Below are 19,459 nucleotides of genomic sequence, written 5' to 3'. Positions count from 1 at the left end.
AAAGCTAATTTATCTAACGGTCACCCGTCCGGATATTTCTTTTTCCGTAAGCCAAATTAGTAGATTCATGCACTCACCAAGAACTCCACACCTAGAGGCAATAAATAGAATTTTAAGGTATTTAAAGAAAAATCCCGGCAAGGGAATTTGGATGAAAAACAATAATTCTAATATCATATGTGGCTATTCCGATGCAGATTGGGCTGGAAGTTTTGATAGAAAATCCACTACCGGCTTTTGCACATTTGTAGGCGGAAATTTAGTCACATGGAAAAGCAAGAAACAAAACGTTGTGGCACGATCTAGCGCGGAGGCGGAATATCGTGCCATGGCGTCAACCGCATGCGAATTAACTTGGATAAAACATCTACTCAAAGAAATAGGCATTGCTTGTGATCAACCAATGAAGATGTATTGTGATAATAACTCCGCAAGACATATCGCATCGAATCCGGTATTCCACGAGCGAACCAAACATATAGAAGTGGATTGTCACTTCATTAGAGAAAAAAGTTCAAGCAAAGGAAATAGAAACACCATACGTTAAGAGTGAAGATCAACTAGCGGATATCCTCACCAAAGACTTGGACCCGAGTTCATTTGAAAAAATTTCAAGCAAGCTAGGATTGTATGATATATACATTCCAAGCTTGAGGGGGAGTGTTGAGAAATAGGATCTAGGATCTCAGATTAATAATCATCATAGATCTAGAAATAGAAGGCTAGGATTAAATCAAGGAAGTAAAGAGGCCTCCTTGCATATATTCAACAAATAGGTATACTGTACATAGGTACAAGGTACAAACGGTAACAAAACAGTAGCTTAGATGTTTGTAATATATATAGGAATGGTAACAGTGTAAAGAAAAAAAAAATGAAATAATTGTTTTGTCAAAATAATCTCTCCTCAGAAATTGCATAAATTCAACAGGTGCTCATAACTAATCCAAAGAAATTGCGAATTAATTGGTAATTTGAGAAGACCTTTCTAAAAGATCCGACTTGACGCATAAATTATAGCCCCAAATAGAAAGACTTATCCAGGTCCTCGTAGGCCCAAATTATGTGTACAGGATTTATGACCTTCAACAATGTGGCGCATGCAATGTATAATTTAGATAGACTTGGTCTAGTATTTAAAGTTAACAACAGTCGCATTGAACTGGCACTAGTACTTAGTTTACTCGTAATTAATAACAAAACTTAGAATATAAATACTAAAACATAATAATTTAAACAGTAGAAAATATCATATACAAACTCCGACATGCAAAAATACATTAGTTTTGTAAATTTTGTGTGTGATAATTTAATTAACGAATAAATAAGATGTCGAATAAAAAATTAAATAGATTCGCATATAATGAGAGCGAAAGAAATAGAGTCAAATAAAAGATCAGCTATGTCCATTGATCAAGCTTGGACCGTCTGGTGTACAGTAACTAATAGCAGCTTGAGTCCATGTATTAGTTTCTTGTTTGTAATGACTCAACTGGTGAGATAGGTCTGGAACTCTGTACTACAGAGTTAACATAACCATCTGATAACCTCATCAATGATGGTAATCGACACACTGTATCAACGATTTCCCACGGCCGACAAGCTGCTCACTATTCAATCCAGGTTCAGATAACACTAGGATCATTAGTACCAGCCTGTGTGCAACCAGTGGCGTCATATACAAAGCACTAACCAGCACTGCCTCCCCCGCTCCCCCACATCCCCGCTTGCCTCAGCTCTCTCACTGCCTCCGCTGATCCTGAAATCTCGCGTCGTAATTAGCCACCAGTACAAGATGGAGATATCGGTTGGGAAAACAGCGCAAAGATCATTGCCCGCTGGCACCAAATCCGTGACCGGATTCTCTCTGTTTCTCTTATTGCTCTCCGCTCGAACCTTTGAAACTTTGTGGTGCAGGTGCCAGCAGTTATATACGGAATGGAAAGAAGAGCCCAAAAAACAAAACATGTCAGAGATGGCAGTCAGGTGGTCTCTTCCTCTCACTACAGCAAATCCCACTTTCTGCGACCGGAAAACCGGTCGCAGAAAGTATTGGCGCCGGTCGCAGAAAATCAATCCGGTCGCAGAAAGTGAAAAACGGTCGCTAATACCCCGGTCGCTGAAAGCATTGTCGCAGATACCCTCCTGATGACGTCACCGGTCACTGAATGACGTCATCCGGTCGCTGATACTTTTTCTGCGACCAAATTTTTTGGTCGCAGTTGTTTTTTAGTGACGTCATGAAAAGGTATCAGAGACTGGTGTAACCGGTCTCTGATACCTAAATACCGGTCGCTGATACTTATATCAGCATTTTTTTTGTATATTTTGTTATTTACATTTCAAATAACATAAATAAGACAACAAATAACATAAATAAGACAACAAATGACATATAATTCCACATTCACATCGATCAAACAATAATATCAAATAATAGCTCAATTCGAATAAGCCAATTGATGCAATATCAAATAATAACAAACTAACTTCACGAAAAGGGGCGTAACTTTTGATCCGTCCGTCGGATCGAGCTGAAATTTTGACAGGAGCTCCACAGCCCAAAATCCAAGCTATTCCTTTCGAGCCCGATCCGACCGTCGGATTCGCGATCTGAGCCTTCCTTCATGGACCTTTCTTTATAAATATATCAAGCAAATTGAAAAGCTGAGATTCAAAAATTCATAGAAAATAGTATAAAAATCCAAATAATACAAAATTTGGGTCTAAACTGCATGAAAAAGAGTCTTCTTTCTGTTTGTGAACTTGGATTTGACAGAAACATGGCCTATGCCCTCTGATTTGTCTGTTTTCTCATAGAGGGCATTTCTTGGATACCAAACAATTTATGCATATTAATAATTCAGTATAAGATGGTTTAATTACCTGTGCAGTGAGTTCATTGGAAGAGTTTGCATGACCAGTATCATTGCTATAAGCCTTCTTGTAACTCTCAATTGTACCTTTAAATTGTTATACAAATGCAAAAAGGGCAGCAACAGTCACCTCTGCCGATACATGATACTTTTAGGATATAAATTAGGATTGAAAGAATATAAATTAAAAGTGAAGCATAGCATACCTCGTCTTGACAAGTGAGAGATTTTATGTTTGTATTTGGCTCGACTGAAATTGCAACAATGGAAGTTTAGACAATGAATCATTAGTAGGAAACATCTAAATTCTCACAAAAGAGAAGTACTAGTGCAATAATAGACATGAAAAGAGAAGTGCTTCTTGCCTCCCACCTCAAGAAAAAAACAAAGCATAATCCAAAGAGATCTTCCTTTTAAGCTTTGTTGAGAGCTAGTGTGCATGGTAGGATCATACCACCTCTCTTCCAACTTGTAACATAATATATAAAATAGAGACTCAATTCTCTATGCTCAAATCCATCCATTGATGGATGGTGTGCATAGGGTTTGAACCCCAACTCCTAAGAAATCTACTTGATAGCTTCAATTTTGATATTTATTTCGTATATTTTTTATACAAGAAATGAGACTGACCACCAAACCGAATTGGTGTTCATTACTTGTAGATACATATAACTCAGCCATTACCCTAAATTATTGAGTACCAAATCAGCCATTACCCTAAATTATGCCCCAAATTCATCCGAAATTAATCCTAATTCAAAAAGTACCAAATCAGCAATTGATTAGTGAATTTCATAAAATACAATTCAATTCAGTGCATTTCAGAAAATCGAATCAAAATTCAATAAAAATCAGTGAAATACCTGGAGAAGAGACAGTGATGTGACGGACCTGCTGGCTCTTCCTTAGACCTTCCTCGATCAGTCGGGCGATGGTCGTGCTAGCGCAGAGAGGAAGGGAAGGGGGCTGTGGCTGGCGGTGGTGTGGCCGCTCCGTCTAGCGAGCTAGTGGCGCAATGAGGGAGGAGAGTACAGCGAGAGAACGGGAGAGAGAGAGCGGCTAAAAAAATGATCGGATCGGGTTAGGGTTTCGCGCGAGGGAGGAAGGTCTGGCGCGCATTTGGAATAAGAAAAAAAATACTTTCTGCGACCGGTGCCTTCGCCGGTCGCAGATACGGTCGCAGATAGTCATCGTCGCATTTGTTTTTTTGTTTTTGATTTTTTTTTGGGGGAAACAACTATCTGCGACCGGCAGCAGCGCCGGTCGCTGATAACGGTCGCAGAAAAAGATTTCTGCTGTAGTGTCTAACTATCAATGAAAGAAAGATTAGAAATGACTTGAAAATAATTTCTTGAGCAATTAAACTAGTTTAATTTCTTTCGTTAAAAATATATATCACATAGCATTGCCTGTCAGAATTGAAATGTCTTGAAACTAATTATCGATGAAAGAAAGATTGTCATTTATTAGCGAATAATTTTTTGAGCAATGTTTAGTTAGATAAATCAGCCTTTTAACTTTACTTTAGTCAAAATTTTCAAAATTTCAAAAACCTATTCTAAGATGTAATACATGTCAATTTCACGGCCGAATTTTAACATCTCTTGCAATTACTCTTGGAGTAAAATAGCAAAATAGTAAATAGTTAAAAGATGAGGGATTAGATTGTCAGTTTCCGTCTTTATTTCCTTTCCTATTGTCTCATTTCTCTCCTCCCTCTGCCGATTGAAATTTTTTCGACTAAGACTCGGTCCCCCAATTGAAATTCAAATGGCACCGATTGAAATATTTTCTTTTGCTGATTGTTTGCTCAATCTACGACAGCACAGTCGACTGAGCCTCGGTCCATGTCAAGGCTCCATGTGGTCTAAGTCACCCCTACGAGTACCGCCGGCTGAGACTGTTCAGGTTGGTGAGAGTCTGTCATTTTTGCTTTGAATCAACTCAACTCGGAGTAAACTCGGTGTAACTCGGCTGACTCGGCCGAAAAATCAGAAAACTTGGCCGAGTCAAGCACTGTTCATCCGAGTTTGGCTGAGAAACTCGCACAGGGGCGAGACTCGGATAAAACTCGACCCAGTCCCACCCGATTCCGAATTGACTCGGAATCGGCTGATTTTTCAAACCATGATTACTACACTCCTCTGATCACCACATCCGACTCGCTAGAGAAGGCACTCAGGTAGTTGTTGGATCCATTGGGTATCCAACAGGGACCTGCTTTCTTCAACGCACTTAGTGCCGAGCTAATAGAGCGAACCGGGTTCAGGTTTTATTTTACCAGTAGTAAGTGTTTGTTCTCTGGTCTTTCAGTTATTTGAGACTGTTACATTCTTCAAAGGAAATCAGAATTGCATATTGTAGTATATTTGATCAATTGTATTTCATTATTTTCCTTAATTACAACACAATGTAGTAGTAGCTTATATAGACAACTAATCTGCCTAGTTACAGAAATGATAACGGAAACAGTTACTATTTGACTCTGGTCAAATCAGATTAGATGAGATGGGTTCAATCGGAATGCTGGTATGTCTGACACGGTGAGGTGTCTAACATTCTGGTACCATTATGACCCATGCCAATCATGGCACTATCGGTATAATATTTTACAATATATGGACATGGTTTATTTCATACCTAGTAGGTGTTTGTTGAATTCAATACGTGAATAATTTTGTATGTTGGCCTAATTCATGCAAGGTTTCTGTAACAATGCGCAGGTTTAAATTTCTTTATATTAGCATAAAAGGTGAAAATTACAAATTGAGAGAAGAAAAGAGGTTTCACTTGCAAATAAACCACAAACTGAGCTTTACAAAAAAAAATAGGTATTTCATTTGTAATTCAAATTTACTCTTGCTGGTAAAAGTGGAAATTCAGTTTCACCTCAACCACCAATTAACTATAAGTCTATAACCAAACCTATCCTGCATACTATAATAAGGTAATAAAAAGAAAAAAAAAATTGCCAATTAATTTATGATTTTAATTAGGAGGACTTTTCTTAAAGGTCAGACCTTTTTCTTTTTAAATGAAAGGCTATAAAGCCCAGAATTAAAGGTCAGATCTGAGTCATAAGTCTGGGCCTCAATTTAATTCGTGTCCTACCTATTTTCGAGGCCCAAGTTTTTTCTTGAGAAACATTCATCATGACTTTTGTCTGAAATCAACGACCGATCACCACGTGGCAGAAGCCAAATTTTTTATCTATAAGAAAATCAAAATTTCATCCATATATACCATCATTTTCTCAAAATTTCGATAGATACCGGTTTATATTAAAAAAAACCGGGCCAGATTGTGCCCAACCGATAACGGTATCAAAATATTATTGTACACAAAGTTTATATTAAAAAAAAATATAATTACTTTATACGAAATTATATGTTATTCTAAATTATTATTTAAAAAATTTTGTTACCTTAAATGTAGAGAATATAAAGTTTTATTGTTTATAATATATAAAAAATTAAATTAAATAATTGAGATTTGTTTTAAATTATTGTTGGTGGCTTCTTGGTTTGTGTTGTTGGTTCTTACCTGATTCGAAAATGAAGGGGGGAAGCTCTTCCACTGCGCTGTATAATAACATATGTTTAAATTTAACTTGTTAGCTATTTAAGTTCGCGGATAGGGACCAGTTTTGGCCCAGTAAGACAGTTAGCAGTTCGTCCAATCTGGTCCGGTAGTAAGGGTGTCAACGGGTATGGTAAGGATCGGTGGAAGCATTTTCATATCTATACCCGTCACAAATTATTCTTATCCATACCCTACTCTTACCCGTCACAAATTATCCTTACCCGTACCCTACTCTTACCCATCACAAATTACCTTATCCGTACCCTACCCTTACCCGTTGTAGTTGTCGGATAACGAAACGGTAGTGGGTAAATAACGGTAATACTTGTATAATAATTATTTTTATTATTTATTAAATAAAACACTAAGACACAAATTTGTCGCATATATAATTACATTACTAATATGAAAATTAATTCCAACTAAATTTTTTTTTATCAAAACACAAATTCAAAAATACAAATATCTTTGTTCTTTAATAAAAAAAATCAGACATGCAAATAAAAGTAAGATGGTTAATTGTTCAAGTGCTTTAATGACGAAAATTATGTTTAACACAGTTATATAAATGGTTAATTGTTCAAGTTACAAAATTTAATAAATTTTATTTTTCAAGATCAAGAGTAGTTATCAATTGGACTATTGGAGATGGAGAATAATTCAAAGCTTATTAAGATATATAATATATAATTTTTTTTATATAATTACCCTATCGGGTAGTGGGTACGAAATAGGTTTTACCCATATCCTTACCTGTTTTGATAACAAAAAAAATCTTTATCCGTACCCGTACCCAATAAATTTAAGAAAAAAAAATCTTACCCATACCTGTCTTATCGAATATGGTACGGGTTGGGTAAACATTTAAAAGGGTGCCATTGACACCCCTATCCGGTAGTGGTCATGGTATATATATTTCAAAATTTTGAGGAAAAAAAAGGTATGGATGAAATTTTGATTTCTTTTTTATGCTAATGACAAAAAAATTCTGTGACAGAAACGATTCATTCAATGTATATTTTAAATAGATTTGGTGTAGCCATTAATGTAAAATGAAGTAAGTATTAACACAACCAAGAATTTGAGGTCAATTAGTTTACTCGTAATATAAAATGAAGCTTATTAGATAAAAATAATGAAACAAAAAAATTTGAAAGGTTGAAATATCACATCCAAAGTTTGAAATGTGTAAATGAATTTGATTAATTTGGATGAATAAACAAACAAAAAATAAATCAGCATATCATTTTACTTGAAAAGGCCAGAGAGTCGGGACCTCGAAAATCTAAAATAAACTTCTCCAACTAATATAACGAACATATTTTCCACTAGTATAACGAACATAATAATTTTGTTTCTTCATATAGTTAAAAAAAAAAAGAAAAAAAGAGTACATTGAAAGTGCCACATAACACAAAATATTATCGATTGCAGTATAATAACAACATAAATCAAGAAAATTAGGTTAATTTATTACACACCATAACAAAAGTATAATAGCAACATATATAAAGTCTAGAAATATCAGGTCAAATTATTACAGGCAACAAAAGAAAAATACACAAGGAAAAATAAAAAGAAGAAAATTCAACAGTTCCCTTAATTAAATGCCAACTCAACAGTTTTAAACCATTTGACCAATAAGTAGCTCAGCATCATTTTTATTGAGAGCTTCATTCTTTATAAGTCACCCTGAGAACGGGTTGTTTTGGAAGCTTCTTGAGTTGCTTCTCTATGTTTCTGACAAACTCTCTATTCCTCTTGTCATCATAAGAATACATCAGTACCACCTCCATCTCCTTGAGTTGTTCAAGAAAGTCCAACCCCAACACCCCACCCTCTTGAATATCACTAAAAATCCGGATCCGGATCCTTAGCAGCTCAAGTCTTTTTAATGCTGTCTTTTCAATGGACACCGACTTGACCCATTCTTCAATAATCAATACCTGCAACATTGGAAATGCACTCTTGCCAAAGAATAGTTCTGTAGAACCATTACACATGTTGTACAACATATAGATAAACTTCAGGTTGGGCAGATTTTCAATGGCTTTAATTCCCCACCTTAGTACACTACTGGGGAGATGTATCTTTCCCAAATTCTCTAGGGAACTGATCCAATTAGGCAATTTACCAAGAGGGCTGTGCAATTTGAGGCTTTGAAGATACTTGGGTGGGGAAGATACAGAACCTAAACAACACATGAGCCCTGACTCATCTGCTGCTGAAAGGAATAACGATCTTAATAGCCTAAGCCCATCAATCACCTTTCCTAATGTTTTTCCATTCTCCTCCGTGAAACCAGTCACTGCTAACTTACGTAGGTTGATAAGATTCTGCATCTCCCTTGCTAAACTCTTGCTCCCACCAATATCAATGACGCCAAAAATATTTAGGGACTGTAATTTACCAATCCCTAGAGGAACCCTCACCTCATCTGACTTAATGGAAATAAATGTACCAATTCCTCGTGAAACCCGCACCCCACCCACACCCCATCGGAATTTACCAAATCCTGCACGTAGGTAGCTTAACTTGTGTAGCTTAGCAAGTCCTGTTGGCAATCGGACTACTCTTGTGTTTCTAATATCAAGGGTCTCAAGTTCACTAAGCTTTCCCAATGATTCTGGGAGTTCTGTAATTTTTGTTCCCCTAAGACCAAGGTACTTTAAGTGACAAAGCTTGTCTATGCTCCTCAGGTCTCCATCATTCAAATTTAAAGTGCCTTCTAGATCTAGCACTCTTACCAACTTCATTCTAGGATATCTTAGATAGTCTCCCACCTCTCCAAAGATGGATAAGGATCGCATGTGGGAGAACTTCACTCTTTCTTGGACTTTGCCCCCAGTGCATGATCCACCTGTGATGACAAGGTGCCTCACCTTATTTGTCATGGTTATGAGATTTTCATCTTCAAGCACTGACACCATATTCTCATGCTCTGCTTTTGCAAGAATCAATTCGTACATCATGTCATCAATGTTACATCTTTTAACGTCTCCACTGATAATTGTGCCCATTTGTGATGATGGTTGAATCAAACTTCTCCCCATGAGATAATAGAAATAGCCCTTTCCTACCTCCTCTGCTGTCTTTTTGTGGTCTGCCATTACATATCCATCAGCCATCCATTGCCTTATTATCCTTAATCGCCTTATTTCTTTATGGTTATGAAAAACACTTAAATACAATAAACATGGCTTGAGATGGTATGGTAATCCATCATAACTAGAAGTAAGAACAGTGTTCACTACACCTAAGTAGGGGTTCTTGCCAAGCTCTGAGCTAAGATGGTCATGCATTGTCTTCCATTCAACACTTGTTTTAGGTTTGGTTGCCAGATAACTACCAATAGTTACAATGGCAAGTGGTAACCGATTGCAGCTCCTTATAATTAAACCGGCCTCATTTTTCATGTCCTCAGTAATAGTGATGGTCATGCATTGCTTCTGCAGTTCACTATCCTCTTCTATTTTCTCATTGCTACTGGGACCATTCATATTACTGTGGCTTTCTTCGGGTGGACCATCTTTCATTTTCCTTTGATCAATCAAAAGACGATAATTGGGGGTCTTGTACACCGCTTTGCAAAAGAGATCGAAAGCGTCATTTTCTGAAAGTTCCTTGATTTCGTATATATTGTCACTTGAGTTAGATATAGATTCTGCCAGAGGCCTTGATCGTGTGGTTACAATGAATTGGCTCTCATTGACAGTAGGTAACACATCCCTTATCTTATTCCATTCTGACATGCTAGATAGATCATCTAGTACAATCAAATACTTGTTTTTTCGGGTAATAGTTCCTTCTTTGTCTTTTATTGTTTTTTCGGGTAATAGTTCCCTCTTTGTCTTATTCCCTTCCACAGTTCTCCCCTCAGTATCAGCCTCTTTGGAATTAAGCGTCATTTGCTTGGCCAGGCTTTCTATAAATTCTTCTGTGTTGAAAGGATGTGAGATAGTAACCCAAGCAAAACACTCAAACTTGTCTCTAATTTCTTGGCTGCCATAGACCTCTCTAACAAGAGTCGTCTTTCCAAGACCATCCATTCCTACCACTGATATTACTTTCCCATCCTCCTTCAAAACAAGCTCAACCAGTTTTCTTTTCGGCTCTTTCAGACCTACAAGCAAAGCCTGTACATTGGCAATCGATCTGGTAGAGATGCTCTCCTCATATGTGTGTCCACCATTGTCCTTGTTAATTAGGTTATACCGCTGGTTTCTGTTACTCACATCCTCAATTCTAGTTTTTAGCACCCGAATTTTTCTCGCAATATGTTCCCGTTTCTTCACCGAGCACATAACTGGAAGGCAACTTGTTTTCATGAGGAAAACTGAAGCCTCCTGGAGACAATCCTCCACATCAAATGCCAACTCTTGAACTTGCTTGACCCATATGCTCACCACCACTTCTTTAATTTTCTCTGTTTTGGCAACTTGTAAGAAGCCTTGCATCATCTCGAGTTCTTCTTTGATGAAGAACAACTCTTCTTGCACCCCTAGCAGTAAACCAATTTCATCTGTGATGGCTGTTGTTGTTGTTTTAACTACTGAATACAACGCAGATTTAGTTGCGCCTATAGCGGCCGCCTCCATTTTCTTGCTGACGGCCAATATTTCAAGTTTTCTCTACAGATGAGAAAAGAGAACATGAGCCGAAATAAACAACATATTTACCTAGTTGCTTTAAGCAATTGAGCAAAATGAAGTTTTTTATTGCGGATCACCAAACAATTCTTTAACTACTTTTGATTAATAATTAAAATAGAAAATCAACCAAGTGGAAGATGTTTGTAGATATCCAATTTCTTGAGAACTGTTTCTTCACTTGTACAAATCCATGCATGTTACTATGTGTTCTTTAAAAATTCATTAAACTTGAATAACATTACTTCTTTTATATCCAAAATTATAAAAGATAGGAGTTTCAAGATCTAATTTGAGCCAAGTCTTATAATTATAAGAAACGAGATATTAAAATAGAATGAAAAAGATAACTTTTTTTTTTAATCTTAAAAGTGTAGAGAAAGGAGTTAATATTACAACTTTTATCAGTTGGATTGACACTTGATATATACTTAAAAATGCTACTCAACCCAAAAATTGATCTACGCAATTTTGGATAGTATTATTGGATCATGACCGATATTGGTTGTCCAAACAATATTTGAAAATTCAGTTGATGAATTCTTTTAAATAATATCTATAAATTGAGTGCATTGGACAAAATTGTGTATTATTTGTATTATTTAAAATGAAAGAAAAATTTGGGTAATATAACGTACGACAACAATCTATGATTATTTTTATGAAAGTATTGATCTGTAGTTAAAAATTAGTAGGGACAAACATCAACAAATTAGCTATTGGAAATCCAATGTCACCTCAACCACAAAATAATTAGGGATCGACTAACAGTCCCCCTACTTCAGTCTCCTATCTGTCCCCCGCACTAAAAGACAAAAAAAATAGTTAAAACGTGCTAACTACCACCAAAGAGCAAGATTAATGCTATTTTATTAATAGTCAAAACGTATAGTATTCATACCTACGAATTTATAGTATTCATACTTATTATCATAACCATTTGTCATATGTAAACACAAGCTGGAGGGGACCAGTAACAACCAGGGGGACCGCTGACGTCTTGTGACAGCCTGGATTGGGGACCGTAATCGTCTGAAAGCGACATTTGCCAAGATTGGGGACCACTACAGCGAAACTATATATTATTCATATATAAATAAAGAAGTATTCATATCTAAACAAATGAAGTATTCATACTGACGATTATGAAGTATTCATACATGTTTGAAATAATTTATACAATTCAAAATTCAAAGTCAGATTCATCTCTCACCCCATCTCTTCCAAGAAGTATTCATACTGACGATTACGAAGTATTCATACATGTTCAAAATAATTTATACAATTCAAAATTCATTGTCAAATTCATCTCTCTCACCCACCTCTTCCAAGAAGTATTCATATCTAACATGAAATATGCATATCTAACAAATGAAGTATTCATATCTAACTAATGAAGTACTCAATTTATAACAAATGAAATATTCATATATATAACTATTCATATATATAACTATTCATATCTAACTAATAAAGTATTCACACATTACACTAACAATATTCACATCTGACACTAATAATATTCACACCTGCCCAGATTGGGACCAAGAAATATTCTCAACAGACTAGTATGCATATCTAAAACAATGAAGTATTCATATCTAACAAAAGAATTATTCATACTGACGATTACGAAGTATTCATACATGTTCGAAATAATTTATACAATTCAAAATTTAAAGTCAGATTCATCTCTCTCATCCCACATCTTCCAAGAAGTTCATATGTAATATGAAGTACGCATATCTAACAACTGAAGTATTCATATGTTGCATTGTGACAACCTTCGCTGGGCTAGCATGGACCCCCTCCAATGGTGCACCACGCTCTCCCCGCCAAATCTAGACGGTGCACCATGCTCTCCTCGTCAGATCTCGACGGTGCACCACGCTCTCCTCGCCGGATCTCGACGATGCACCACGCTCTCCTCCCCGGATCTCGACGGTGCACCACGCTCTCCTCACCACGTGAGAATATTGAAGATTGAAGAGGGTGGGTTTTGACCACGTGAGAAAACAAAAAAAGAAAGTTGTTAGAGGGACAGATAGGGGACAGATTCAAGGGGGACAACATCTTTACTCAAATAATTATAACCAAATCTATTCCCGCTGCCTATAATAAATTAAGTAATCCAAAAAAAAAAAGGTTGCGAATTAATTTGTGATATTAGGAAGACTTTTCTCAACTGTTGTTTTTATTAATAAGAAGAATAGAATATCGATAATAAGGAATATCATAATATTAAGTAAATCTGATCGCTAATGATCACTAATTGACCAAAAACACCGTAGCTGGACATTATAGTCTATAAAGTCCAACTATATTGTTTTCTTGTTTTTTTTCTTTTTAACCTCACTCACTGTAGAGAAAAAAAAACACAGTTCCCAGGACGTTACTAACCATAACATTTTTCCTATATTTTAAATGTAGCAAAATTGTTCCTCATTATCGATATTTTTTCTTTTTTCGGTTTTCCTATTAATAAAAACAAGGGTTTTGTCAAATGTCGGACTTGAGGGTTGAGCCATAAATTTGGGTCCAACATATTTTATAGGCCCAAAAATATGAGGCTACAGAATTATTCATGCAATGTGTATTTAGCTAGACTTGGTCTAACATTTAAAGTTAATAACGGTGGCAATGTGACCAGCTCTGTCCATTGAAGATCCGACCCTTTGGTGTACAGTAACTAAATAGCAGGTTGAGTTCGTGTATTGACTTCTTCTTTTAATGACCCAACTGGAGAGACAAGAGATGTCTGAAACTCTGGATTAAAGATAACCATCCCCGAATCATGCCGCCAAACTGCCCCGTTATGCTTTCCTCTCGTCTCTGTTTCTAATACTCGAGGAAAAACAAAAAAAAAATAGATGTCGTTGCTCCATAAAAAATTTCTTTGGATAGATAATTGGTATTTACTTCTTAATAATTAAAATAGATGTCATTTTTTTAATTATTGAAGCCAGCATCTCATTAGTATTGTTGTTTATTTGTTTTTGCAAATAACAGAAAATATTCAAGGAATGGATGGGGAGGATTACAAGAATTGTCTTTATATATAGTATTTTCTTTTTCAATCATGTTTTCCTATCCCATTTATTTTACTTTTCCATCTTTTTTCAACGCATAAGTTTCCTTAACTTTTTATTTTGGTATAGGCCTACAAACTATATATCATTCTCTTATAGAGCTACAAACTATATATTTATTTTGGTATAGGCCCACAAACTATATATCATTCTCTTATAGACATGTTTATATTTATTATTTGCTGCACAAGATATCTATTGGGAGATAAAATGAGTGAGTCTATGGTACTATGCATATTACGATTTGGCACCGTGCTACGGCTCTATATTCGAGTTTTCAAATCCTAACGGTCGATCCGAACCGTTCATCTTGTTCTCCATATTAATATGTGTTTGGAGACCAAATTTTATATTTTTTGAAATTTTTTTACTATTTTTTTAAATTTATTGAAAATCACTGTTTTTGGATGGTCCAGAATTTTCAGATCAAGTGATTTTCTAAATATCTAAAAAAATAGTAAAAAAATTTCAAAAAATGTAAAATTTGGTCTCCAAATACATATTAATATGGAGAACAAGATGAACGGTTCGGATTGACCATTAGGATTTGAAAACTCAAATATAGAGCCGTAACACAGTGCCAAATCGTAATATGCATAGTACCATAGACTCACTCAGATAAAATTGCCATATCGTTGCATTTATTATAGGGGGTTTGTGTATGTTGGATTTTTAATTAAATAATTAATACAAAATATATAGTAATCGGAAATTTAGCTTATCTTTGACTAATATTCATGTCTTCAATGAGAACCAGAACAAAGGAATTAGAAAGCAAAATTAAGAAGAAACAAGAAAAATCAGCATACTTCTTAGTTCAAAAAGACAGAGAGTCTGGACCCCAAAAATCTCAAATAAACTTCTCCAACTAAAGAATATAATAATTTTGTTTCTTTATATAGGTAAAAAAAAGTACATCGAAAGTGCAACATAAGACAAAATATTACCGATTGCAATATAATATATAGCAACATAAGTCAAGAAATCAGGTCAATTTATTACACACCATAACAAAAGTAAAATAGCAACACTAAGTCTTGAAATATCAGGTCAATTTATTACACACAAACAAAAGGGAAATAAATACATTAGGAAAAATGAAAATACAACAGTTCCCTTAATTAATTGCAAACTCAACAGTTTTAAACAATTTGACCAATAAAGAAATGCTTATTACAACCAATAGCGCAGCATCCTTTATAACGAGAGCTTCAGTAGTCTTTAATCACCCTGAAGACGGGTTCTTTTGGAAGCTTCTTGAGTTGCTCCTCTATGTTTCTCACTGACTCACGATTACTCTCGTTATCATAATACCTCAACACCTCCATCTCCTTGAGATGTTCAAGAAACTCCAACCCCAACACTCCACCCTCTCTAACAGACATATAAATGCGGATCTTTAGCTGCTCAAGTCTTTCTAATGCTGTCTTTTCAATTGACACCGACTTGACACCATCATCAAGAATGAATACCTGCAACATTGGAAATGTACCCTTGCCAAAGCTTAGTTCTGGATAATCTCCAAAAGTGTTCCCAAACAAATAGAGAATTTTTAGGTTGGGTAGCTTTCCAATGGCTGTAATTTCTCCTGTTAGTTTAGTGTTTCTCAAATGTATCTTCTCCAAATTCTCAAGGGAACTGATACATTTCGGCAATTCACCAAGAGGACTGTGCAACTTGAGGCTTCGAAGATACTTGTGTGGGAAAGATACAGAATCTAAGCAACACCTGAGTCCTGATTCGTCTGCTGCTTTAAGGACTAATGACCTTAAGTGCTTAAGCCCATCAATCACCTTTGCTAATATTTTCCCATTCTCCTCGCTAAAACCAGTCACTGCTAACTTACGTAGGTTGGTAAGATTCTGCATCTCCTTTGCTAAACTCATGCTCCCACCAATATCAATGGCGCCAAAAATATTCAGGGACATTAATTTACCTATTCCTCGAGGAACCCTCACCCCACCTGAAATATGTCCAGAAGATTTTCTCTCCTCAAGCCTTTCTAACAAAAAACAAGGAAGAATAGGAATCACACAACATAGTGCACACAAGAATGTAACATAATTTAAAACATAATCTGTTGTTTCTTGAATAGTTGGCGAGCATTTATCAACAACCTTTTCTTGCCAATTCGAAATGATATCATCTACATGACTAATGTAATCCCCTATTGGTGTTGGGTAACTAAAATATTCATGTGATCCTGCACGTAGATAGCTTAACTTGTGTAGCTTAGTAAGTCCTGTCGGTAGTTCGACTACCTCTGTGTCTCTAATATCAAGGGTCTCAAGTTCACTAAGCTTTCCCAATGAAGTCGGGAGTTTTCTAATTTTGGTCCCCCTAAGACCTAGGTACTTTAAGTGACGAAGCTTGCCTATGCTCCTCAGGTCTCCATCATTCAAATTTATAGTGCCTTCCAAATCTAGCACTCTTACCAACTTCATTCTAGAATATTTAAGATAGTCTCCCACCTCTCCAAAAATGGATAAGGATCGCATGTGGGACAACTCCACTCTTTCCAGGACGTTGCCCCCAGTGCATGGTCCACTTGTGATGACAAGGTGTCTCACCTTATCTGTCATGGAAATGAGTTCTCCATCTTGAAGAACTGACACCATACTCTCATCTACAGCCTTTCTAAGAATCAGTTCATACATTATGTCATGAATGTTACATCTTTTAACATCTCCATTGACAATTGTGCTCATTTGTGATGGTAAGATTAAGCTTCTCCCCATGAGCTCATAAAAAAATCCATTTTTTATCTCATTTGCCTTGTTTATACGACCTTCCATTACATATCCATCAGCCATCCATCGCCTAATTATCCTTGATCTCCTTATTTCCTTATGATTATGGAATACACTTAGATACAATAAACTTGGCTTCAGATGGTATGGCATGCCGTCATAACTAGAAGTTAGAACAGTGTTCACCTTCCCTAGGTCCCCATTATTAGCAAGCTCTGAGCTAAGTTGGTCATGCATGTCCTTCCATTCAGCACTTGTTTTTGGTTTGGTGGCCATATAACTGCCAATAGTAACAATGGCTAGTGGTAATCGACCGCAACTTTCTACAATTAAGCCTGCCTGGGTCTTCATTTCCTTGGTCATGCTTTGTTCCTGCACTTCACGATTCTCTTCCGTTGTCTCAGTGCTACTGGAACCATTTTTCATGTTACACTTGTTTTCGTAGGGAAGTTCTTCTATAATTTCCCTATCCTTCTGCTCGGTAATAGTGTTGGTTATGCATTGCTTCTGTGCTTTACTACCCCCTTCTGTTGTCTCAGTGCTTTTGGGATAATTAGCGGTCTTGTAAACTGCTTTGAAAAAGAGATCCAATGCGTCATTTTCGGAAAGTTCCTTGATATCATATATATTTTCACTTGGGTGAGATATACGTTCTGCCAGAGGACTTCTAGATCGTGTGGTTATTATGATTCGGCTCCCATTGTTGGAGGACAACACATCCATTATCATATCCCATTCTGGCACACTAGATAGGTCATCTAGTACGATCAAATACTTTTTATCTTTTAAATATTCTTTTACCTTCTTTTCCAAACTTTCTTTTGTTGTTTTTTCGGAATTTTCCTCTGACTTTTTCTTCTTCCCTTCCATTGTTTCCCCCTCATCATCAACCGCTTGGAAATTAGACAGGACTTGTTTGGCCAGGCTTTCAATAAATTCATCCTTGTTGAATGGATGTTGGACAGTAACCCAAGCAAAATGATTATTAAACACATTTCTCAGTTCTTGGCAGCCATAGACCTCTCTGACAAGAGTGGTCTTTCCAAGACCTCCCATTCCTACAACTGATATCACTTTCCCATTCCAAGGCTTGTCTACAAGTTCTATATGCTCCGTTCGAATAAGATCAACTAGTTTTCTCTTCGGCACATCGAGACCTACAAGCAAAGCTTCTATATTGGCAATCGATCTGGTTGAGGCACTCTCATTGTATGTGTGACCACTATTGCCCTTCTTAATCAGCTCATACCGAAGGTTTCTCTTACTCACATCCTCAATTCTAGTTTTCAGCATCCGAATTTTTTTTGCAATATCATTTCGTTTCTTCACTGTGCACATAACAGGAAGGCAACTTTTTTTCACCAGGTGAAAAGAAGCCTCCTGGAGACAATCCTCCACATCAAATGCCAACTCTTGGACTTGATTGATCCATATGCTCACCAGCATGTCCTTAACGTTCTCTGTTTTGGCAACCTGTAAGAAGCCTTGCATCATCTCAAGCTCTTCCTTGATGAAAAATAACTCTTCTTGAACCCCTAGCAGTAAACCAATTTCATTTCTTATGGTTGTTAATGTTGTTTTAACTACCGAATTCAATGCAGTATTAGCTATGCCTATAGCAGCCGCCTCCATTGATTTTTGCTAACGGCCAATATATCAAGTTTCTCTGCAGATGAAAAACAAAGAACACTTTAGCCAAAATAAACATCATTACCTAGATCCTTTAAGTAATTAAGCCAAAGGACTTTTTTGCAGACAAAACAATTTTCTTGCTTTTGATTAATAATTACCAAATATAAAATCAATTCAGACAAATTGTTAGTTTCACATAGATTAATATAACCGAGTTTAAAATTGACTCCAAAATATTTTGAAGTACAACCATGTTACTATTTTCTTTAAGAATCAATAAACTCCAATAAGATTAATGTTCTTTTTCATTAGAAATTCAGGACGATACTTGAAGTCCCTGTTTCAAATTATGAGAAATTCCACCCTACACTAGCCCCACCTCCCCCCCCCCCCCCAACCCAAATAAAAAATAAAAAAATAAAATTAATTAATGATGATAATGATGATATGATGATGATGATGATAATGATAATGATAATAAGAAATTTGAGTTTTTAAAATCCTAAAGGTCAATCCAAACCATTCAACATGATCTCCATATGATATGTACTTGCTTACCAAATTTTACATTTTTTAGAATTTTTTTACTATTTTTTTAGATAAATAGAAAATCACTTGATCTGAAAATTCTGCACCATTCAGATCAAGTGATTTTCTACATATCTAAAAATTAGTAAAAAATGTAAATTTTGGTTTGCAAGTACATATTCATATGGAGAACATGTTGAATGGTTCGGATCAGCCATTAGAATTTTGAAAACTCAAATATTAAGCTGTTGCACGGAGGCCCTCTATATATGCTACACATAGCACCGTAGCCAATTCCATGATAATAATGATAATAATGATGATGATGATGATGATGATGATAATAATAA

At 36.0% G+C, this 19,459-nt stretch overlaps 2 protein-coding genes across 2 annotated transcripts; both read right to left on the bottom strand.

Moving 5' to 3' along the window:
- Positions 1–8,134: 8,134 nt before the first annotated feature.
- LOC144564779 (disease resistance protein Pik-2-like) lies at positions 8,135–11,059 on the bottom strand. Its single transcript, XM_078314412.1, has one exon. It carries the CDS (start codon positions 11,057–11,059, stop codon positions 8,135–8,137), a length of 2,925 nt encoding a protein of 974 aa, XP_078170538.1.
- Positions 11,060–15,310: 4,251 nt separating this feature from the next.
- On the bottom strand, positions 15,311–18,782 carry LOC144564685 (disease resistance protein PIK6-NP-like). The gene has a single exon (XM_078314315.1). It carries the CDS (start codon positions 18,579–18,581, stop codon positions 15,411–15,413), a length of 3,171 nt encoding a protein of 1,056 aa, XP_078170441.1. The 5' UTR covers positions 18,582–18,782; the 3' UTR covers positions 15,311–15,410.
- Between the last annotated feature and the right edge of the window lie 677 nt (positions 18,783–19,459).

Source organism: Carex rostrata, chromosome 1 (assembly GCF_964058835.1).
Source record: "Carex rostrata chromosome 1, lpCarRost1.2, whole genome shotgun sequence".
Classification (NCBI taxonomy): domain Eukaryota; kingdom Viridiplantae; phylum Streptophyta; class Magnoliopsida; order Poales; family Cyperaceae; genus Carex; species Carex rostrata.
Note: the sequence above shows the minus strand (reverse complement) of the source record. Positions and strands in the feature narration are given on the sequence as shown.